The sequence below is a fragment of the Poecilia reticulata genome, chromosome 4 (assembly GCF_904066995.2).
Source record: "Poecilia reticulata chromosome 4, P_reticulata-male-v2, whole genome shotgun sequence".
Classification (NCBI taxonomy): domain Eukaryota; kingdom Metazoa; phylum Chordata; class Actinopteri; order Cyprinodontiformes; family Poeciliidae; genus Poecilia; species Poecilia reticulata.
Window position 1 is genome coordinate 23,773,461 of NC_088833.1, and position 23,625 is coordinate 23,797,085.

Genomic DNA, 23,625 nt, shown 5'->3' on the forward strand with positions numbered 1-23,625 from the left:
AAACAGAGAAAGAGAACAAGAGACAGGAAGGAGGGCTTGGCGCTGATGGTGAGAGATGAGAGGGAAAGACTAGAGAGAAGCGGCCAAACGGGGAGAGAAAACAAAACGCAATGCCAAGAGTATGGAGGATGGAAAACGATGAGCTTTGACTTCCTTTGTAAAAATGACTGGGGGAAAAAAAGTCTTGTAACTCATTCAATACATTAATCTGTTTCCATTAATCACGGATGCTCCATACTGGACTGCTGAGCAAGAAGAGTTGACAACTTTCACATGTCGAAAGACCAACGACAGTCATCCAGCATTCTGGCCGCAACTTAAAAGGCATCAATGTGCTGAACCATCTGTTTGACAAGATGCCATTGTGTTCAAAGTGACCTGCCAGCAGCAGCATCAGCCAGAAGCAGCATCCCAGTCTGAGGCGTGGAGAATAAAACCGTATATTCCTGGGCAGCTTCACACCTTCCCCCAGTCTTCCACCTTCACACAGCTTCCTCTCCTTTTCTCTTAGCTCAGTCCCCCCCTCCCGCTCTGTCTCTAGGGGAGGGGTAATGGGTGCCTGCCATGTCTGAATCAACCAGGGCATGATGACATCTCTCCCCCAGATCTGTAACCATAGTAACACCATCCAACCGAGAAATGCTGCTTTCCTCCTCTCGGCTGTGAACATGCCCTGTACCAGTCCCTTTCTTCCTTTCATCCATGCATCGCTCCCTGGTGCCTTCCAGTACGACTCAGACATTTTTTTTTTTTTTGTCCACCACATATTGTGTCTTCATTCTACTACAGCATTAACTCAAGTGTAATTTCTCTTCTCACGACCACAACATTCAGCGAAAATAGGCAGCGAAACGACAAGCCAACCTTTGGGAGTCGGGTTGGGAAATGGCGTTGACTATAGCCTCTACTGCCGTGTCGAAGAGCTCCGGGTCGGACAGGGCGCTGAAGCAGTCGTGCACCAGTCCTTCGCTCTCGTTGAGGGGCACGTCCAGCAGCACCCATGACGACAGGCAGCGCAGCACGCGGGCTTTAACTGCCCCGGGGCTATCGGCCCGCCGCAGCAGTTGTTGCAGTAAGGGGCAGACTGACCCCCACTCCCGGCCCAGGGCTCCCCGGACCTGGACGTGCAGCAAAGGACAGACCGAGCATCACTTCATGTCGCTCATGTTTTGGAGATGTTCCAGATTTTTCAAAAAAACGATACGTCTCAAGTGTTCATGTCTGCTAAGGTCGATGAGTCTGGCATAATTCAGTTTCTGAGAAGATCGGATTACTGGTACATAAGATGAATGAAAAAGATTTTCATATTGAAATATCAGCAAACAGAAAGCCATGTCCATGTACTGCACAGTGTAAGCTCTCAATACTTGGTTGTAATCCTGTTATTTGTACACCTTTTTTGGCTGCACTTTTTCCTTCCACTGAACCTTCCCTTACCAGGCGAGCTCACATGCTTCTTTAAAATGCTGCTGATATGTCAAATCAAGAGTTTTCCTCATGATTGTTTTATGCCATAACCTGACATTTTTGTATTAAAACTGGTTTTTGGTCCTTTGTAATATTCAGCTTTTCTGGGATACCGTATTTTAGGTTTTCATTGCCACTGGGCAGAAATTATCAAAATGAACAAAAATAAAAGCTTGAAATATATCACTTTGTGATACTAGTTTGATGTTTTAAATTAAACATTATTGAGATGAACTTGTATTTTTCAGGCATTATTTTGTGAACTGCACTAAGTACAGTAACCTGCAATATATACATTACCTCTACAACAAATGATTACTTTAATAATCGATTATTGTATAGAATATTTTGACGATTAATTGGATAAAAATAAATTGCATGTTCTACATATTTTTCATTAAATATGAGAAATATTTCATTTTTTTAAGGTTATTTTATACAATGTGGGAAATGCCTTAAAATATGAAAATAAACAAATAATTAAATTCCTTTTTTTAAATTATACAATCATTTTCTTTCCTAATCCTATAGTGGATTTGATCTGGATGAAGCAAACTATGCCACAGGAGTTTTATGTAAACATATTTACAGACAAAGGTGCTTTCATATTAAATGCAAAATGTATATATTTTTTGTAAAGTTTTGGCTTAATGCTGTGAATATGTTTTTCTTTAAATGAATGGCAATTTTTAAGAGTCTGTATACTCTGGTTAATGATTATTCAATTACTAAATTAGTTGACAATTACTACAACAGTTCAGTCATAAAGGAAAATCTGATTAATCATTAGTTCTAATATATATATGTGTGTGTACAATAAATAGTGATATATGGCTGTGCTGACTTTTTTTTGTCAAATATGTTATTTTTCCACCTAAAATAAAATCTAAAATCTGTGTTCATAACAGTAAATACAGAGTTTATTTAGTTTTAGTTTTTGCAAACGCAGAGGTCTGGAAAGCAGCAATAATTCAGCAAACCATCAACAGCAAACGGTGGGAGCTGGCCCGGCCCGGCAGACCTTACCTGTCCCTTTCGGTACTGCGGCAGGCGGCTGGTCTGGAACTCCTCAGGCAGCACAGTGAGCAGCTCCAGTAAAGCCAGGCAGCGTGCCCGGCCGTCCACCCCACCCCCCTCCTCCTGAAACACTCGGACCATTTCCGCCACGGCGCCGGGCCAGGCCTCGGGCATCGTGTTGAGCGCCAAGGAGGCCAGCGCCACGCACAGCCTGGTGAGAACCATCTTGGAGCCGGAGGAGAAGCAGGCTATCTGGGAGAACAACTGGCTCTTCAGGGACTCGTACTGGTCTGTGGGGATGTCTGACCAGTACCTGGAGATTTTGGTGTGAAGCGCGCTGGCCCCAAAGTACTGAATCTCAGGCACCTGTGAGAGAAAACACAAAGAAGTCAACAAAAGCTTTCAACTCCTTCTATGTAAGATTGTTGCTGCTATTGAGTTTTTGAGGATCATGTACCTTATCGGGGCTTAGTAGGGCCCAGCAGAACTGCCAGGCCTGAGGTGAAACTTGAGCTTGCATCAGCCATTTCTGCGCCAGATTCTTGTTTTCTATATTTGGATCATAATATAACTGATGGAGAGCCTAGAAATAAAAAAAAAGAAATAACACAGCAATTAGATTAATCCATACCATCAATGCTTCAAAAAAGCCATAAAGGAGGTGAATCATACTTAAGTTATAGTAACAAACGTCTGAAAACACACGACAGAGGCCAGTTAATGACATACCAAGAATTTACTGAGCAACAAAACTGCTGAAATTATGCAGGTCCTACAGCTTGAAGTATGGATGGACATTTATAAGATGCTCAAACTTTGATAACTAGTTTCAGTGAGTCATGCCATTTATGCAAAATAACATGTAGAAGTGAATCTTAACTGATTTTATTTGAACAAAAAATCAACATAAAAATCAGAATGATTGCTTAATAGTAGGGCTGCACAAATGTTTAAAAAAAAAAAAACAGTCACTGCAGGGTAGCTACCTCTGCAGATAGTCTGACTAATTAACCAGCTCATATCAGCTCATTAAACTCGTTTGATTCTGAGGAGCAGAACAGAAAGAGAGACACTATTCTGCACATTAAGTTCCTCAAAAATATTTGCATGTGTTTTATTCTCTGTTTTTTGCTAAAGTCTGTGTATTAAAATATCAAATAAGCGATTAACACAAAATTGTGACAATTTTAGCAATTGCAGAAGTAATTGTCAGTTTTCTAATTAAAATAGAGGAAATTAGATCATGTTTAAAATGCCTGTGTTAATGCCAATAAAACCGTAATATTCTCCTCAAGGTGATCAACCAATGAGAATCTGATACGGTACCATGCCTATGCTTGACACTGTGAAAACGTTGGGTGTCTGGGAAAATAAGCCAGCTAACAAAGACAAAACAAAAGAAAAAGAAGAGGAAAAAAAACAGTCCGCCTTACTCCTGACTGTCGGAGAGAGAGGTTACTTTGGAGTAGAGCTCGCACAAACACACAGCAGACACATTACCCCAAAAACCTGAGCGGAGTAGAATGCAACGAACTGAAAACAGCCCTCTTTAAAGCACAGCTTCGAGTTATTTGAGCACTTGAGTGCAACGAAGACAAAGGAAGGGGAGAGGCGAAGAAAAATGTATGAAAGAGAAGCAAGTGCAAGACGGATGTAAAGAAGATGATTAATCGGCATTAATTAGACAGACGATTTCTAATTCTGGCAACGCTGGAATAATGATTTTGAAAAATGTCAGTTTCTCTCTCACATTTTGTCAAACACACTTACACAAATACACACGGCCAGTGAACTAAAACCTCTGGCAGCCAGAGTAAAGTGCCTTACAGAGAACATGGGGGGGAAAAAATCCATGCTGTGAGCTTCTGATCTTGAATTTTTACCCCTGCAGACTTGTCACATCAAATCCTCCACCAACAATCTTTCGATCTCCATTTCATCCATCCAGCTGCCACCCTAAAGCCAACACTCTGCATTCAATTTCATCCCAGCCCTCTGCCATTCAATATCAAACATCTTGCAAAAAAAAAAAGAAAGAAAACACAATAAAAAACTAAAAATTATTCTTCGTCAAGCAAGAATAGAGTCAGACAAAAACATTTTGCAGCTGCAAAGAGGAACATCAAACCAATGTCAATGCCGACTGGAAGCAGAGTATCAGGTAGCAATCGCTCAGTCTGCCATCATCCTGTACAATTATCTGTCTCCCCTTACTGTGCAAGACTATGAGCAAGTCAAACTGGGTGTTAATAAGCTGAATTTCTGCAGAGAGCCTGGTATCACTTGTATCTGTAAGGGTGGAAACGGATACACACTGTAGGTACCCATATATAGTAGAGAGCAGGTGCAGCATTTATAATATGCCTGCAGCTTTAACTTATTCATGGCTGACAGGGTCTCTGTGCTCGGAAAGGGAAAAAAAACAACAAAAAAAACCCTCCATTCTGTGCCCTTTAAAGAATAAAACCTCACCCATATATAAACTTGGCTTTGATGTACTTTCCCAGGACATAATAGGGATTAATGTAAACAAAATGGTACAATTGAGCTAAAAATAAAATTTGTGGTAGCTTCTGCTGTGTCTTTCAATGGATGGTCATCATGGCGCCCTTTGAACAGGCATCCAGCTCCACTCTGGCCTTTCTCTAAATGAGGATGTGATTATTTCAGAGTTAAAAGAAGCAGCAAATCATTAGTGTAGTCCACTCTGTGACCGCAGACCCCTCCGAATCTAATCTCAAACAGCTCAGCGTGCCCTTCTGAGGGTCATTATCGAGAACCAAAGACACAGCACGAACTGGTTAGTTCACTCCTTTAATCTTACAAAAAAATAAAAACCACCGCCAGACATATCAAACATTAATGTGACTTATTATCCTGTTCTTTCCACCATTGTACAGCTCTGACCTGACACTACTGAGTTTAAATGATTCAGATTTTTTTTTTTTTTTTTTTTTTTATAATAATGAGGAAAACATTTCCGGATAAATTGAAAATACAGCATCTAAAATATCGCCTACAGTTAAATATCACAAAGATTTTTAATAAAATCTCATATACATTGGTATGTGTCAGATTATTAAATGGTTCATTAATGTATTGCAACTATAAAGGTCTTTCAAGAAGCCTTTTTGTTCTAATTGATCATTGATCAAGAAGACAAGCAAAAATGCCTCAAAAAGGCCACCTAATGATATTTACATGTCAAAGAGCATCACATTTTTAAGTAAAACACATTCAAAACCATCTGGAAAATTTTAATAGGGTCTTTAATTGAGTCTCCAATGAACATAGTTGTTGAAGCAACCTGCTACCAAGTAGGTACGGGACACAGAAGATTTTTTTTGATTGGATTATGAAGTTCTGATGGGTCACAGGTAAAATTTTATGGTCCTGTTTAGTAGATGATTTCCTGGAAAATGTCACTTTGACTACATATAACCATATAACGCCTGTAACAATATGACTGAAATTGGTAGCATAATAACGGCGCAATTTCAAAAAACGCTGTAAACGATGGAGAATAACGATGTATGCAGGGGAAAGGACAAACTAGAAGGGAGATAATGAACTATTTTTGTGTCAACTAATTATTCTAATACAAATTTACACAGACACCAAATGACTCTAAAAAAGGAAAATAAGATAGTTTTTTACAATATAAAATCAATAAGGCTATTGCTTACATCCAAATATTCAGAAAAGGTCTCTTGACACGATAACAGTTCATCAGAGAGTTTTCCACTCAACCAACCTTAAGGCCATCACTGTGACAAAAAGGCAACTTTGTGGTTTATCTGTGTGAATCGAAGGCCTGTAGGCATTTCTTCATTAATAAAAGAAGGAATTATTTGTCTTAGGATGTGCGTGGGTGTTTGTTGACAGCACACGGACGGACAGAAAAAATTAAGAGTAGCATGATGTTGCCAATAGTGATGAGATCTGAGCCCAAGAGCAAAACAAATGTCTCATATCACTCTTATTTCTAAAGCTCAGCTGAATGGACAGACGGAGAGAATAATCACTACCTGCCCCCCCAAAAAATGATTCCCAGGTCTGACATAAAACAAAGGAATAAAGAACTTGCACTACATAAGTGTATGAATCAACCCTAGTCAGGTGTTCAATCTGGATTGCAAAGTTCTGGCCTTCTGATAAACATTTCAGTTTACTTTAATTTCTCTTTAGGAACCATCTTATAAGATATTAAAACCATATTCACGTTTTTTTCAGTCTTCCCGCCATAAGTGCTCATTATTTATTTATATTAGGAGCAAAGGCAAAGAGCTGCTGTGTATCACAGAGACAAAATGCCTACGAAGGCCACATTTAAAGCTGTACTTAGCATCTTATTTTAACGATTAGCAAGGTTCGTGTGGCTAGTATTACAAGAGCAGCCTGTGTGTCCCTCGCTTTTACTATGAGACTTTCAAAAAGCTGCCAACATCAAATTTAGTTCCAAGACGGAGGTTAAACGCTCCACTACTGACTCTGAACAGCAGAGGAGTAAAAAGTAGAGAGTCCAATCAGTCCTGAATGGACGCTGATACTAATAGTGGCTCATTTTTAAAGCTTGCTGTGACGGATTGGAGACAATTGCAATGCGACACACAGTGACCCGATGGCCAATCACCCCTGAGCAAGATGACGGACAGGTCAGACCGAGCATTATGCTGAACTGCACAGAAACTCCCTCAGGACCGAATTATAAAATCTCAACAGCGCATTACGGCCCAGGATGACCTCTACATTTCCTCTGCAACACATTTTGGTACAGTGACAAATGTAAGCCGGCACACAACCCAGTTCTTTATGCACAGAGATACCAACAATGTGTGACTTTGTTTTAAAGGACCCAAAACCAAACAAAGAGTTTTCTGTTGGACACAGGCAAACTCTGGGTCAGGGACCATCATCTCCGGCACCATGTAGACAACACTGTAACAGTGGACACCGATTTTATTCAGTTTTAAAAATATATTTTACTCTAAGCATTAAAAGAGAAACGACAACAATGAACCGGTGTAAAAAGAAAAATCCTCAAAAGAGCCCCTTTGGTTTTTTTTTACAATTTTGTTGTAACGTCATTCGATTAGTGATATAGAGAGGCTATTCCAATTGTTCTTAAGGGCAATAACATCTAAATTAAAAAAAAAAGTGTGTTGCAGGTTTCCTTATACATAAAAATAAATCTAATGAATTGTATAATTAAATTCTAGAGGGACTCAAAAAGCGGTCCTAATTCAGGTGAAAAAATGTACATTGGATTGTGTTATTCTGATTGCCCCACTGAGGTTTATCAAAATCCAGGAAATGACAGATTTTAAGATGCAAAGCAGATGAGGCACACAGTTCAGTAGTCTCTGCTTGGTTGCAGCCATTTGTGTTGTATTTTCTTATTTGTGAAGCAGATACAAATGTTTGTTATAACCAAGCTATACCCATTCATTTATGGTGCTGAGATTGTTTTTTAGTTAAAAAAAAGTTGAAAGTTTACAGGATATTTGAAAATATCACTTGATAATTATGTGTTACTAGAAGATTTGAACATTAATATCTTGAACACCAACTATAAAGTCTTAAAAAAAATGCAAACATTAAAAAAAAAAAAAAAAAAGCAATGTTTAGCCTGGTGGGGGCACAAGTAAAGCCTGGTGGCCCGCCAGGTTTAAAACACACTGGGGGAAACCCTGAATACTATATGTAAAAATGCAATCCTGTTGCTGACACTGCCTGTTACGTTAATTCAATGCTTTTGACATGTCTCTATTTTATTTGGATAGAGTGCATTCAAATAGAGTAAGCCCAGTGGCCTACAAATGCGACATTTGTGATTGTCAATATATACCAAGGGTTTGAAAAGTTCCAATATCAAAACATTTTTGTCACATGGTTTAAAGTCTTTTCAAACGGATGTCAGTGAACTCATTTTCTCCAGCCACATGGAGCACACAGTGCACTGCTTGTCACCCAGGACGGAGAAAGCTAGTACACTTTTCTCTTGCTAATACAAAGACAAATGTGGCACTTTGTAAATGTTTTTGTGTGTGAAAAACATGGAGAGTCATGATGTGAAAACTAAACATAGCAATATCATTCCCATGACTCTTACGAAGGTGAAGCTGTCTCATACTCACAGTTGGCAAGGTAAAGGTGAAGACAGACTAAACTGTCAGAAAATACAAAAATGCAATATTATCTTACTTGTAATAATTATGTTACAGTAGAGCCTGGAAATACATAAAATGTTCCATAAAACATTATTATCACTGCAATAATTTTGCTACATCGCTTTAGCTTTAGAGGGAAAAAAATAATAAAAAAATAAAATTATAATATAATTTTATGCATTTCTGTTTGTGGTGTTTTGTTTTTTTTTTTTTTGCTAAACTCCATGGCCGTTTTACTCAAGGTTACCATACATACTATGTGCTCTCATTTTCAAAAGAAATAAATCGGAATAAAACGCAAAATCCCATGCAGCTATCACACCTGAAACCAGATGCTAAATCATTTCCCCTGCAGGAATGTGCATCGCTCCCTCTGATCTGGCTTTAATCAGTTCTGTCGCATCACCAATCTCCTCAAGCCCCCTCCTGTTCCTCTGCTGGCACCTTCCTCACCTTTATCTTCCTCCATCAATCCTGCTCCTCCACTGAGCATCTCTCTCTCTCTCCTTCCCTCCCTCCCTCTCATCATTCCTTGGTATGTCCAAGACATTGGCCGCCCAGAAGGGTAATTCATCACAGCAACCTGGCACTTAACAGGGCCGTGCAAACACACACACACACCACTATACCTAGTGACTCACAAGAAAAACGCAAGACCCAGAGAACCACTGTATATTGCAAGGACATGAGCTGATCACTTTAATTCCATATAATCCGTACATTACCAATTAAATTGCTAAAAAAAAAAATTTAAATCTATTAGGTGGTTACATTAGAAATAAAGTTCCATTTTAAAAGAGTAGTTTTTTAAACTACCAGCATAATATTTGTTAGACAAGTTGTTGACATGTGAAGACTCACCTTCTCTACGTTTTCCACCGTGAAGTCCAGAGCGTCCGGTGTGGTTGCTATTCTCCCCGGCGTCTCCATATCTCCGCGGACACGGAGCTGTCAAACGGGCAAAGGGGAGAGAAGCGTTCACTTATTGAATTCCCGCTACAGATACTCACATTTCACTGCTGTACTCTCCACAGGAGCCCGTCTGACTGTTTAATTTTCGTTGCTTTAATTCGTATCTGGGCTTTAAGGATGACATGGAAACGCCGACCGGAAAGCTAACGTTTAGCCTGGTGTCGCTAGCCCTGCCACAGTAGAAAAACCACACAGGAAAGCGGCTATGCTAACGCAAAGCTAACTAATATAGCAATGTAACCGGACACAGGCGCACACACGCAACGACCCGATTATGTAAACAGTCTTATTGTGACAACATCAAAACTACGCAGTGGCAGTATGTTATCTGAGGGAAACTCAGAGGACTGTCATTTCCACACCTTTCTGTCCACCGACGGTATGAGACGATGCTGGCAGCTCCCTCCCAACCGCTTCTCCGTCACCAGGAGCTTTTTGATGCATTCAAGAACTGTGGGAAATTCTGTATTCGAAGCATAGTGAAGATTCGGATACGTACTGAAATATATATATATATCATAATATACACACACACACATATATATATATATATATATATATATATATATATATATATATATATATATATATATATATATATATATATATATATATATATATATATATATATATATATATATGTGTGTGTGTGTGTGTGTGTGTGTGTGTGTGTGTGTGTGTGTGTGAAATGTAATGACGCACAGCTGTAATATGAGTTATGTTTATTCTCTAATTGACCAGTTGGTTAAACAGTTGAAAACAGCTATGATTTTCCAGTGAAAAAGAATAAAAAGGTGTTCAACCATACAAGGTTAGACTTTGCCATTACATCCTCTAACAATTTATATAATGTGTCACTGCCTATTTCTTTGGAACAATGTGTGTGTGTGTGGGGGGGATAAGTTTATGAGCTGCAAAGACATGATCTGATCTATTGTATTTTTTGCATGTCTAGTCAAAGAGGGAATGAGTAACTCTCCTGTTAAGCAAATCATTTATTCTTTTAAAGTGTTTTCTTAATTATTTCTACAGTTATCTGGTTTGTCCTAAAACATATACATCTCTTTATGTATGGAACATTATTTATATCTACGTGCAGATCATTGAACATTCCTAAATCAAAAATCAAAGGCAAACATCAAGGCTAACATCAAAGAGATTTTTTTTCTTTTCTGATAAGTTACAAACAAATTACAGTTATTTTGAAGAATGAGCCTCTTTCTGGAGGTTCATTATGCTTTGCCAATAGCCAACGCATGTACACCGAAGGGCTCAACTAGATTGCGCACTTCATAAAACAAAAACATTACTGCTCCTAGTTCTTGAAGCTCATGATTAATGAACCAATTTGTGAGCTCCATTAAGCACATAACTCGTGCATACATTTAATGTTTATTGCCTAATATCCATTACAAATACATATTATTTATATTGTGTATGTTTCCATTACTACTGAATATCCCCATACACTTTTACATTTTTGTAAATAATACTGTAAAGCATACATGTTCCTGCATATTTTTAACAATACTGTTACTGGTATATTTGATGTAAATATTCAATTGTACATAAGGACCTATTTTCTAAAGCACAATTGTGACAGCTCCTCCTAGGAGCCTGTTATAGTGCTACATTGAAGCACCAAGCTTTTTAATGTGATTTTTAGTTGTTACTGTCAGTTGTTATTATATTACAGCATAAATGTAAATAAGAAGGTTTCTTTGACCAGGAAAAGGTTCTGACTCTAATAATTGTAAAAATATATATATACAGTATATTGAGCAGAGGTCATGACATGTGTAGCAAAAATATTTTTAAAAACATTTTATATCCATCCCTTCTCTCGCCATCTTTTACAAGATGGTGAGAGAACGTTCTATTTCAGCTTCCTCTTTTGAAACATGTGGATCTGCCCATGAGCAAGGCCCCAACCCGCCTAAGTATTGATAAATTAAGGTGCGAGAAGTTCTGCTTGTGGTTGTGTGAATGTGACTCCAGCGTAAAAACGTTATATGGTCGGTATGACTAGATGAATGTTTTACAAGTTCAGTCCATCCTCCTTTTTGATGTATTTCAGTCTGGTGGCATGCAGATATGTCTAATACAAGCAGATTGTCCAAACAGTCTGGACAAGGCAAGGGCGCCTTCATGTGGGTGAAACAATGCATGACATCACTGTAGTAGTACGTTTGAGGTAGGTAAACCATAATGAAGGGTGAATAATAAACTTATTATAACCTAAGAAAACAAATGTAAATAACGAATGGTGGAACAGACCTGTTTCATTAACTGTATGTGAAGATTCACATACAGTTAATGAGCTGTGAAATCCTTTGGATGCAAAACATTTCAATATCAGAGGAAGATAAAATGAACAGCACAGAAAGCTGGGATGAGTGCATCACTGTGGAGGAGTTTTGGCCTGCTCTTTGGAAAATTGCTTTAATTTGGCCACAGTGGATGATTCGGAGCATGGACCACCTGTTTAAAGTTAAGCTATAGCATCGCAATCAGATTTAAGTCTGGATTTTGACGAGCAAACTCTAAAATCTTTGTGTGATTGTTTTTTGTTGTTCTTCTTTTTATTTGTTTAATTATTTATTTTAGCCATTAAGTGACTCATTTGCTGCTATCCTTCTAATCATTATGCTGCACGATCCAACTGTGTTTGAGCTTAAAGTTAGAAACTGATGGCTGGACCTTCTCCCCCAGGATAGACAGGAGAATTCATGGATCAATAAAATGAAGAAAACTGTCAAATTTACCTGAAGGAGCAAACCAGTGCCAGACCATTACACTCTATGTTTAGCTGTTGACATGCTCTGTAAGTTTTTACATCACACCACACACACCTCCCCAAAAGTTTTTCTTTTTGTTTGTTTTACTCAAGTTTGAGGGATCATCAAGATTCTTTTCCAGCAAATGTAAAAGAGAAGCTTCTTGTTTTGTTTATTCAGTTTTTTTTACAGTGGTTTTATGTGTGTGCAGAACATAATTAATTGATCTTGCAGGATAATAGATAATATATCATTTTAATTCTAGGATAGGCAGTTGCCATTTTGATTCAATTGAAAATACAATCTTGCATTCTCCACAATATTCATCTGAAAAATGAATGGATCAGCAAAAAGTGGGAAAATACATATGAATGTGTGTTTAGTAAGTACCCATGGCACACATTTAAACGAAACACAGAAAACACATAAAGGAAGCAAAATTTCTAGTCAGAACTGGACTCCAGGTATTGGTATTTTATGTGTCTGCCTTGCATACTCCGGTACAGTAGGTGGCGGTATACAGCTAGAAATTACACTGTAGTATGAAAACGCAAAAATAGAAGAAAAACGAAGAGGAGTGAACCTGGGAGTTCAATTATTCTGAGTGGTGACCTGCCGAAAGAGAGGAAGGATTAAGTGTCTCAATGCTGCTTTGTGTCTGTTCTGTGGATTTGTAGTTAGACTAACTGCTCTGCCATGCCACTACTTTGACTTTTATCTTCATGTTGCTCACGTAGCGAATAATTACAGCGGGGAGAGGAGTACCGAGCCCCATAGCTAAGAGTTGGATCCCCAGTTGAGGTAAAAAAATAGAAAAATAAATAAAAGATAGAAGCTATAATATGGCATTGTATTCCGTCTTACCTGTTTTTTTTAAATATATTTCTATTAAATGTGTTATGTTAAGATACGTGTGAAACAATGTAGCAGATTTCAGACCCCATTTAAAGCGGAGAGCGAGCTGCCGTTACCTTCCAACCGCTGTGAAATAAATGAGCCTCCAGCTTATTGTCTTTATTAAGACAGTAAAATGTAGTTAAAATGCATGTAATCAATAATTACATGCCGTGACGTTTGTTATGCATGCACTACACTCACATTAAAAATAAACGCCTGTTTCTACAGAGCTAATTTATTACAACTAATTTATTAGAGATTTGTTTGTGAATTTCTGCTTGTGAAGCCTCTTCTGTTGTTGGAGTAAGAGTTTGATTCTAAGGAATAAAAGGAACACCAAAATTGTGTTTTAAAACTTTACTTAACCATGACCCAGTAAATATTTCTGCGAAGTCTGTCACATTATCAGACAACTTGAATATCCAGGATCTTGGATTTCAACTTTAAGTTGCAAAAGCTTTTGCAACATAATCCTCCTTACAGTGTCAGAAAGCCTAACTCAGCTGTTGCATCACAGAGCTGCTACAAATTGGGTCTCAGGTTACTCCTCTACTGTAGCTCCACTACTATTTTTGCTAGAAAAACCTTAAGGATTCTGATCAATGATCAATTTGACTAATTACATGTGATGTTTGACTTTCTGCTTCGATCTCAGGATATGAACTGGGACAGTCAGCTGAACTCCATCCTGTCTGTAGCCGACGGCAGCGTCGCTAAGATGAGGGTGAGCACATTCAAGGATTATCCATTACTTTTTAATCAGTGCAGAGTCTTCCTTTGGTTTTGTTGACTCCCAGCGGAAGTTTTGCTTCTGCTCTCAGTCCGGCTATCGTAACGCCACTGTTGAGGAAGAACACACATTTCTCCTGGATGATAGCAGACCAATTCCTAATCTACCATTTTCTTGAAAAGAATGTTTATCATCATCTACTTACATATATTTAATCCAAAACAACTTGATTGATACGTATAAGTCTGGGTTTAGAACCAACCTCGTCACAAAAAGAGCCCTGGTTACAATAACATAACTTGAAAATTAGTTTTGATCATCGTTAGAATTTTAATTAGAATTTTTCTTGATCTTAGTGCCGCTTTTGATACTGTTGATCATTTTGTACCCTTCCGGTGCCTTGAACATGGTTTTGTTCTCAATTGGTTGTCTTCATATTTTACTGGTACAACATTTTTTTGTTTTTATTGGTAACTTTGTAACTCAAGTGAGTGTACTATAAAGATTATGTTGCTCACAGTTTTCCATAAGGATGTATTCTTGGCCCTCTTTAATTTATTTTTCTTGGTTTTGATGACACACAGCTGTGTATATGTGCTTATGCTTACAACGGTAACCTTGTAAACAATCTTGTTGAATGTTGAACACTGAACACTCAAGTTTCTAAAGTAGAATGAGGAGAAAACTGAGACCTGGATAATCTGAAAAAACATCTGAATCCTTTGTTGGTTTAACTTGTGAGCATGTTAACAGCCTGGGTGTCACTTCGGACTGTGACCTTAATTTTATGAAACACATCCCAAGGTCTGAATTTTATCACCCTAGAATCACATCCAAAGTCAGATCCCTTCTATCACAGCCTGACTTAGAAGCACAGATTCGTACCGTTTATGTGTTTTGATTTTGAAGTCTTCCAAAAAAACATTTTCTCATTATACCCAGAATAAACTCTAGATCTGCTCTTGTTTTGCCAGTCATTATGCTCCTGTCCTATGAAATTCTCTTTCACAAGACTTCGGATCAATTTCTAGCTTTTTAGCCATTTGAAGTGAACTCGAAATATACTCAAGAATTTTAGTTAGGCATACTTTTCTTATTATTATCTAACTATCTTCACTTCCTTCAATTTATGTTTTTACGGTATCTTTTTTTCAACGGTTGTTTTCATTCTACTTTTCTTTCCTAGCACATCGAGTCTCCATTTGTCGAATGAAATGTGCATTATTAAAGACAAGTTTAACTCGATTTCTAATTTACAATTTTTGCAGCAAAAACAGCAGGTGGCAGTAGAGCCGCTTCAAATCCCCCAAACCAACTTAGTTTTAAAATGTCTGGTGGCTCCTCAAGGTGACGTCCATGAAAATCAAGTGAGAGTTTTGTTGTCCCCCCTTGCATTTCTGAATAGTTGTTGTGTGTCAACAGGAAAGACTGACCTCTGCTGGGAAATTCCCTAAAGGAGCAGAAGGCAGGTTGATTTATTTTGGATTGAAAAGGGAAGTTCCCGCCTGTTTGTTTAGCTTCCTTTTATTCAAACTAAATCATTTCAGATGACTTTGTTTTACCTTTGCTTCGCATTTGCAGTGAAGGGGAGTGGATTAAGTTCACACTGGGACCCTCCTCCTTCTTTCTGCGCAGCGCGCCCCAACAACAGGCCTCCCTCATCGCTCCGTTCGGGTGTGCAGTGGGCTGACCTCGCTGCCATTCAGTCGCAGCTCCAGATACAGAGTCAGGTGTGTGTGTCCGTTTCGTCCTGTTACAAACACAAACCTCAGGTGTTTGGTTTTTTTTGTTTGTTTTTTTTCTTTATGCGATTGACCAACACAAAGTCGCTCGGCATTGTGAGCTGGAAACAAAACGAATGAATGGTTTCCAATGTTCTTCATAGCAAGAATCTGGAAGTGTGGCGGGCGTTGGCTTTTCTTCTACTCGTGTTTGTTTTGCCGCACTTAAATGTTTCAGATCATTCAACTAATTTCAATATTACCTGATTTAATACAACCAGACGTTTTCAAACTATGGCTTTTTTGTGCTGTAACAAAACCATCCGAAGAAACCTGAACCTGTGTGAAAAGTAACTGCTTTCTAAAGGTAATAACTATTTTTTTGCCACAACTGACATCAGATTTGTTTTTTGTTTTTTTCCTCCTAAAAACAAAATCTCTGGCCTTTGTGTTTCCTGCTCTTGCTTTCCAGCTGATCGAGTCCTTCTCAGTGAAACTCAATGACCTGGAGAGGGAGAAGCAGTCTCAGCAGTACCACATCCAGACTCTGCAAGGTATCTCACTTCTGCATCTACAACTTCTCCCCCCCGAATCTCCTACTAGATGCCATCATCTTCTTGTTCATACGACATGCAATGACTCATTTTATTAAGCAGAAGTTGAAAACTTGAAGTTGTTAGACATCACTCCTGAAGCAATGTAAGAATTATAGTAGTAACTAGAGTGTATCTATATGGGTACTTTCACAAGTAAAAATGATTGAGAACAGGGGTGTTTAAACTTTTGCAAGGAAGTTATTCTTCTTCATTTGGTAAGGTTTTACTCATCACTACCCATCAATACCACAGGTAGCTACCACAGAGAGAGAGAGACATCTTAATGTGTTAAACTATGTCATCATTTCTAAAGCACAATTTTGTTAAAGTTGACCAAAGTCCAAAAATGTAACTGCTGGGTGTAATCGGTTATTCCAAATAGCTTTTTAGGTTTAAGTGTGCGTGTGTTTCTCCTCCCTGCTCCCCACCTCTCACCCAATGACAAGCAGGTTATAGATGATGAGTGTTTTATGTTCTGTCACTGAGAACAGACTCTAAACACACACACAGCACGTGTAGCTGGCAGAAAAAGAAACGTGGGCCTCTTTTTTCTGTGATGTTTTTGCAGCAACAGCAGCTTCTTTTACTGTGCAAAGATACTTAGTATGTATTCACAAAAAGCCACATAACCATGACATGACAGCACCGCCTAATTAGCACGCGGCGCCCAACTGTTGCCACCATTAACTAAATTTGGACTTTGTTCTGATTAAACCCCATCGCTGGCTGTTGCAGAGGAGGTGCGGAGTCTTCGTGGGGAGCTCAGGAAGAAGGACAGAGAAAGGGCAGACCTGAGTTCAGAGGTGGAGCGAAGGATGGAGCAGTGGAGGAGAGAAGTTGGCCGTGAGCTCAGCAGCCTTGCGAGGGGAAACGACATGCGATTCGACCTGAAGGAGAGGTGCGAAACCCCTGCAGCCGCCGCCTCAACGGATCGCACGAGAGCAACGATACGAAAGTTGTTTGGGGTTTTTTTTGCCTGTCAGTGACATGACATGCTTTCTGTCTGTTTCTTCAGCTTTGGCTCCAAGCTCGGTCGGGACGAGTGGGAACACCTGCGGAGAGAGCTGGAACGCCTGCGGAGAGAGCTGGACGCGCTGAAAACACAAATGAGTGAGTCGTAGACACAACAGCGGCTCGGCTCTGATTCATTGATTCAGCCGCAGACAGGAAAAGCGCTCCTCATGTTTCCTCTGCTTTCCTTGTCTGAAAGGGAGACAGGAGGAGGACATGCAGCTCCAGCAGACGGAGGCGAGGGAGACGAGAAGACAATGTGAACACAGCCGCAAGGTAAACACACACACACATACACACACGCTGTCTGCTTGAGGCTCGTTGTTTGTGTCGTCTCTGATCGTCAGCGGTTGTTTTGTTGCTCAGACGCTGGTGGAGCTGACAGGCGGCTGCAGAACACACAGCTGCGATCTGATGAGGACGCTCTGCCGCTATTCGCTCACTCAGCAAGAAGTGCATCAGATGAGGTACGAGGGAGCGTGTGTTTTCTTTTTTACACTAATTCAATAGAATAGAATGGAAATGCCCCTTTTAGTCCCACAAAGGGGGAAATTGTGGTGTAACAAGTGCAACAGTTAGAAAAGTTCACATAAAAAAAAAGAAAAAAGATGTAAACTATTTACAATACAGCATATCAATGCAGAAGAACAGATGTGCAGTAACAGCGGAAATATTATTTAAAAATTAATAACACCAGAGCAGGTTGTGCAAATGCCTGCATGGATGTAAACACTTAAATTGATTTTGCTGGGAGCAGTGATGGTTTTAAGGCCTGACAGCTGCTGGGAGGAAGGATCTGCGGTAACGCTTCTTTGAGTTTTTAGGATGCAGCTGTCTGAAGCCGATACGGTGAAACTTACGATTGCTTTTGTCTGATACAAACTGCATCAAAGTGCAGAAAAAGTGTGGGGGAAAAAAGCAAAGTTTTTGCATTCTGTGTGTGCTTCGTCCTTTTATTTTGCGTCACAAATCGCGTCGTATCTCCTACAGATCAGCTGTGTCAGAACTGAAGAGTGAAGTGAGGAGTCTCTTTCACCGGGGACAAGCGTTAGCGTCCCCGCCGCAACAGCTCACATCAGGTTTGTCCCTCTCTTTTTCTCTGGTTCTTTGTCCCCCAGTCCTGCGTGCCTGAAACCACAGTTATCGTTCGCTTTCTAGGGGACCCGCCGCTCCCGGCCCCTCGGAGCCACAGCAAAGGACTCACAGCTGATGAGGCGGATTCAGACTCGGAGGATTTCAGCCCGACCCCGACTCTCTCGGAGATCAGCTCTGATGATCTGTCCTGGCTGGAGGACAAAGAGTCCGGTAGGGATTTACAGAAAACCATTCACACTGCTTTCCATGTTTTTGACTTCAGTTGTTGGCATTTTATAGGAATGAGCAACGCTAATAATTGTGAAGTGGGAGGAGAATCTTTGACGCTTTGCAAAATATTTTACAAATCCTTTTTTAAATACAAGTATTTCACAAAGTCTGGCTTGAAAAGGGGAGTTTAGTTTGACTAAATGATGCTGCTACTACCTATAATGATTCTTATTTTACAGGTTGTGGGTAAGAGGGATTAAAGTTATAACTCAAGTACAAGAACAATTGACTCACGTGCCAGAACCGGAAAACACTGAGCAAACTGTACAAAGTTTTAATTAAATTATCGATACTTGAGTTGCTAAGTAGGCAAGAAAGAGAGAGTCTGATCAAATTAATCACAGAAAGACAACTGAAAGTAATACATTTTGCTGGAATTTTGTCTGGGCGTAGCTTTTGCACACTACGCATCCTTTTCTTTCCACATTACTGTCGTTGCTTTGCGTCAAATAAAATCCCAGTCAAACACGTTGAGGTTTGTGGTTTCAACTTGAGGAAAACGTGGAAATGCACCCGGAAATGCACAAACAAAAAAAAAAAAAATCTGTCACACTGTAACCATTTGGTCGAACTGTTCTGCTGTTTGAAAGGAACAGGTTTATGAGCTTGTCTCGGACAATGCTTCCGAGGAAACGTGCACGTTTCCGAGGAAACGGGCGAAACTGCACGTTTCACCAGTTTCCAGAGGAAACGAGGAAACTGCACCAGTTTCCTCTGGTGCAGTTTCACCACAGGAAACTGTACGTTTCCTCGGAAGCATCGTCCGAGACAAGCTCATAAACCTGTTCTCACAAACAGCAGAACAGTTTGACCAAATGGTTACAGTGTGACAGATTTTTTGTTTGTTTGTTTGTTTCTTAAAGCAAGCTGGGACCTGTAGTTTACCGTCATGCCTCCCCCACACACCTGGCTCAGCCTCTCCCACTGATGCCGTCGGATTTGACTCGCAAAGTGAAACAAAAAGCTTTGTCTGCCAATTTTGTATTTGTTTTAGTTCATAAAATTATTTTTGGCATGTTTGCCACTTTAAAGTCCAGGAGGGAACCGTTTTCTTACCTCATGCTAACTGCACTCTGAAATATTTAAAAGGCCTGAGAAAATCAGATATATCAGACCTTTAATATTTGACTAGAACTGAAAAATCCACACATGATGTGCGGCAGCAAAGGAATACGTTAAAAGTCCCGCTGTGTTCCTCCTTGTGCGGATGAAGCTGGAAAGCGATAGTTTCCTGTCCAGCGGTCCTTTCTGGGATCGTTTAATTCCCCGCGTGCGTCTGCTTGTGCCGTGAGACTTCCTGTAACGTTCCCGGAAGGGATTACAATCTGTGCTGGAAATGTTTCCCACAGCAATTTGGGACTGTTAAATCAGAATTATTTGCATTCACACACACACACACACACACACACACAGAGAGAGAGAGAGCTGGATAATAGCAAACAGTTGTTAGAAGGGGAGGTAAAAATGAAAAAAAAAAGAAAGAAACGTTTGAATGCTTTACAACCCATTGACATAAACAGAGCTACTTTCATTCACAAATTAACAGCTTCTTTTTTTCGTCTCTGCCAGCTCAGCGACGACGGAAACGCCAGAGCGCCAAGTCCACACAGAGCGACTTCACTGCTCCGAAATCAGACGTGGAGGACGACGGCGACGATGATCTCCTTGATGATGAGGATGCCTGCCCAGAATTAGAATCTGACTTGAGTCTGACAGACCTCTGATGGACTATGCTGGGAACTAAAATTAAAAAAAGATATTTTTGTAATCTACTGGGAAGCAGTAAAAATAGCAGCGTTTAGATGCAGGCTGAATAAAACTTTGCAAAAACAAACAAACAAGCGTATGGCCCACTTCCTTTTTCTGGCTCCGTGAGAAAGGGAAAGAAAACGATGCAAACCACTCCAAATGCACAATCCACTCAGTGAAGCATGGCAGTGGCAGCATCATGCTATGGCAAGGCTTTTCTTCAGCAGGGACAGGGGAAGCTGGTCGTTGCATATTCAGAAAATAACATTATGCCATAAATGGCTAAAAAAAATTATTTTGTGTTGATCATTCAAGTGAATTGGTGAAAAAGTATTTACATTGTCAGGGCCACAACTAACGATAATTATTTTAGTAATCGATTATTATGTCGATTATTCTGACAACCAAGCAAAAACTAAATAAATTGTGCTAATTTTTCATTTAACCACTTCAGCCTTCTTTTTTTTTTACACATTAGAAATGCATTGAAAGTTGTAAATAAGCAAATAATTAAATTCATTTTTTAAATAAGATAACAAAAACTATTACCTAAAATGCAATTCCTGTAGTGTTTGCTTGATCATTTGTAGCAAAAGATCCATTTAAAAAAAAAGAAAAGACATAGGTTCTGTCGGGACTTGGTCCACATGTTCCAACAAATTCAGGACTGTGGGAACCAACACGGGCTGGCAGCTGTTTAAAGATCGCTTTGAATAACCTCGTCATTCACTTGTTTAATAATGGTTAGCGACATGGGCGCCGGATATGGGGAAAAGTTAGGACAATTCCAAGGGCCTTTGACCAACAGGGGGCCCTCCACAAAATATTTTTTACAGAAATAGAAAAAAAATGAGGCCCTGCCAATTACTGTTGTGTTTTTTAAATTTTTAGCAGTAAAAATTAAATGTTATCCCTCCCTACCAGACCAAAAAACATGCATCCATATTTACACTGAATCCCCCTGCAACTGCATGAAATGGCTCGTTCCTGCTTGGCGCACTTGACGGTGACGGTGTTCAGCAGCAGTCAGTGGAAGACAAGAACGACTGTGGTAGTTACTATGCTGCCGATAAAAATGATAAAATCAGGTTTCAAAAAAAAAAAAAAAACAGGGAGAGAGAAAAAGGCATTTGTAACCAGCCTTTAAAATTGCGATGCTTTTGATGGTTCAAATATACTCAAAAAATTGTAACAGCAGCTGTGCGGGGGGCAAGGGGGTCCAATTTAATTTTTTGTCATGGGGCCCAAGATTCCTGGCGGTGCCCCTGGTTAACGATCAAGCACAGGAAACAGTGGGTTCGGTTTTTTTTGTGTTTTTTTTTAACAATATTTCAACGTAAAGCCACACTAACAGCACTGTTGTAATAGCTGCCGTAGCTTCTTCTCACATGCGGCACCGACTACAAAAAATTACAGGTCCTGACAGAGTGACAGGCAGATTGCTAAACCACATTGTTTGATTTTTTTCGGGAGACGACTAAAAAGCCAGTTCTGATTATAGCTTGCTAGGGCGAAGTGGCGCTTTGATGTGGGCAACTTTGCTCAGGGCAACCATGGGATCTGTATTGAGACAACTGATCCCTGGTTGTTTACAAAGTAAAAAAGAAAGTCCAAATTGCCCTAAAGTGGTGTCTTTATTTGATCAGAAGATAAGAAGCAGCTACGCTCACTAATTAACACACAGGCAGCCTTTTAATAGTCTATACATACATTAAAGAATCACAGACTTGGCCTTAAAGTTCTGGGTATCATGGATGGCACAATGCTAGAATCCATTACTCTGCCACGCTGGGCAGAGTAATGGATTTTTAATGGGCATCTTATCCTCCCATGGTGCACTCTCCAGCTCAGGAGGAATCCAGTGAGCGATGCTTTTTGGCTGCCGTTAAACTGACCAAAGTGGAGGGGGAAAGAAATGGAAAACCATTATCGATATTAAGGAGCCAGTCTCTCTGCAGCGATCTCTGCCTACACGAGACAGATGACACGCTCTTCTTCGTTCCGTCAAGTCTGCCGCGAGTTGTTCTGTCAGGTTGGCACACACACACATCCGTGCTGTGTGTTGCTGAGGTGGACGGTTTTCCAGTGTGCTGCATCCATTGAATCTAACACACACACGCTGCGTGTAACAAAACAGAGTTGGAACATTTCAACTCAATGCAAAACGTAACACTTCACCAAATTTCCGTTTTGCACAGCATTTACAAAGACGCTATTTCATTAACCACACTTCCTGCTAAAGATGACTTATATAACATGAACTCACACTGAAACGTTTTGTCCAATCCAGCCTTAAATATAAACAGCTTGTTATTTTTTTCTTTTTTACAAAATCACCAGTGGCCCTGATATTAGTATCAGCAGCAATCACTTGAAAATAAAAGATGCTTTATCTTTAATTAAAGGGGAAGTATTATCTGTTTTCCAGCCACCTAGTGTCATTTTAAAGCACTACCAAGTAATTATGTCACTTTCAGTTGTTGTAAAAATACTGCGTACATCAAATGTGACTTAAAAGAAATGTGACTTTGCAATTTAGCGCCTTTGTCTCTTTAAGAAGCTCCTGCTCTTCCCAAAGCTCTGCTTTTAAGCAGGCCAACACAACGACGTTCCTCTTTCAAGCATTCACAAACCTTTGCGGAAGCAGTGGACTGAGAAATAGTTCATATAACAAGCCCAGCGGATATGCAGTTCCACCAGGTGTTTGCTTGCTAATTGTTTGTGGCTAGTCTGGAGGAGCTGAGGCAATGGTCAATTAAAATTTGTTGGATTGGATTTTTCTACAACTTTCAGGATGATTTTATAATTCTGCAATAAAAGACGATTTTGTTTTGAGGCATTTTAAAACACCTAAACCAGTCCTGCATTCACCACCCGCGTTTTGTCGCAAATATTGTTTGAAACCACAATTTAAAAAAAGAGTCATATTTTATCTGAAGTTCCCTGATGACTCATGAATAAAACCCATTTTCTTGACATTTTATGTTAATCTGCCCTTTATTGTTCAGTGTGCCTTGTGTGAAACACAGCACTGATGCATGCAGGGACTCTCTGAGCGTTTTGTGTTTTCGCCCACAGTAAACGTCTGTTTCCGAGAAAAACAAGAGATCGACTTTTGTGTTCCGGCATGCACAAATAGACGCTTTCACAGAG

General features: G+C 39.7%; 2 protein-coding genes across 3 annotated transcripts in view; one reads left to right on the forward strand and one right to left on the reverse strand.

The window, feature by feature from the left end:
* The window catches only part of LOC103463745 (importin-13-like), a 29,710-nt gene extending 19,626 nt beyond the window's left edge, over window positions 1-10,084 (reverse strand). For both annotated transcript variants that reach the window (XR_014087340.1, XM_081606506.1), the window contains exons 1-5: window positions 9,989-10,084; window positions 9,516-9,602; window positions 2,942-3,067; window positions 2,494-2,850; window positions 865-1,118 (exon numbers count right to left, since the gene is read on the reverse strand). Coding sequence is in view for 1 of the 2 variants with exons in the window: in XM_081606506.1 (XP_081462632.1) it covers window positions 865-1,118; window positions 2,494-2,850; window positions 2,942-3,067; window positions 9,516-9,584 (806 nt within the window). In the remaining variant the exon portion in view is untranslated. The remainder of the gene's footprint in view (window positions 1-864; window positions 1,119-2,493; window positions 2,851-2,941; window positions 3,068-9,515; window positions 9,603-9,988) is intronic.
* Window positions 10,085-12,949: 2,865 nt separating this feature from the next.
* On the forward strand, window positions 12,950-20,564 carry LOC103463748 (uncharacterized). The gene is made up of 12 exons (XM_008407309.3): window positions 12,950-13,204; window positions 13,956-14,024; window positions 15,453-15,495; window positions 15,612-15,760; window positions 16,224-16,305; window positions 17,083-17,245; window positions 17,363-17,457; window positions 17,558-17,634; window positions 17,725-17,825; window positions 18,349-18,437; window positions 18,517-18,663; window positions 20,293-20,564. The coding sequence occupies exons 2-12, from the start codon at window positions 13,959-13,961 to the stop codon at window positions 20,445-20,447; spliced, it is 1,167 nt and encodes a 388-aa protein (XP_008405531.1). The 5' UTR covers window positions 12,950-13,204; window positions 13,956-13,958; the 3' UTR covers window positions 20,448-20,564.
* The last annotated feature ends 3,061 nt before the right edge of the window (window positions 20,565-23,625 follow it).

Coding starts and splice junctions, on each gene's coding strand:
- LOC103463748 (XM_008407309.3), top strand. CDS start 13,959: ATGAACTGGGACAGTCAGCTGAACTCCATCCTGTCTGTAGCCGACGGC. Junction 16,306..17,082: donor CCACATCCAGACTCTGCAAG/GTATCTCACTTC, acceptor TGGCTGTTGCAG/AGGAGGTGCGGAGTCTTCGT. Junction 18,438..18,516: donor GCCGCAACAGCTCACATCAG/GTTTGTCCCTCT, acceptor TTCGCTTTCTAG/GGGACCCGCCGCTCCCGGCC.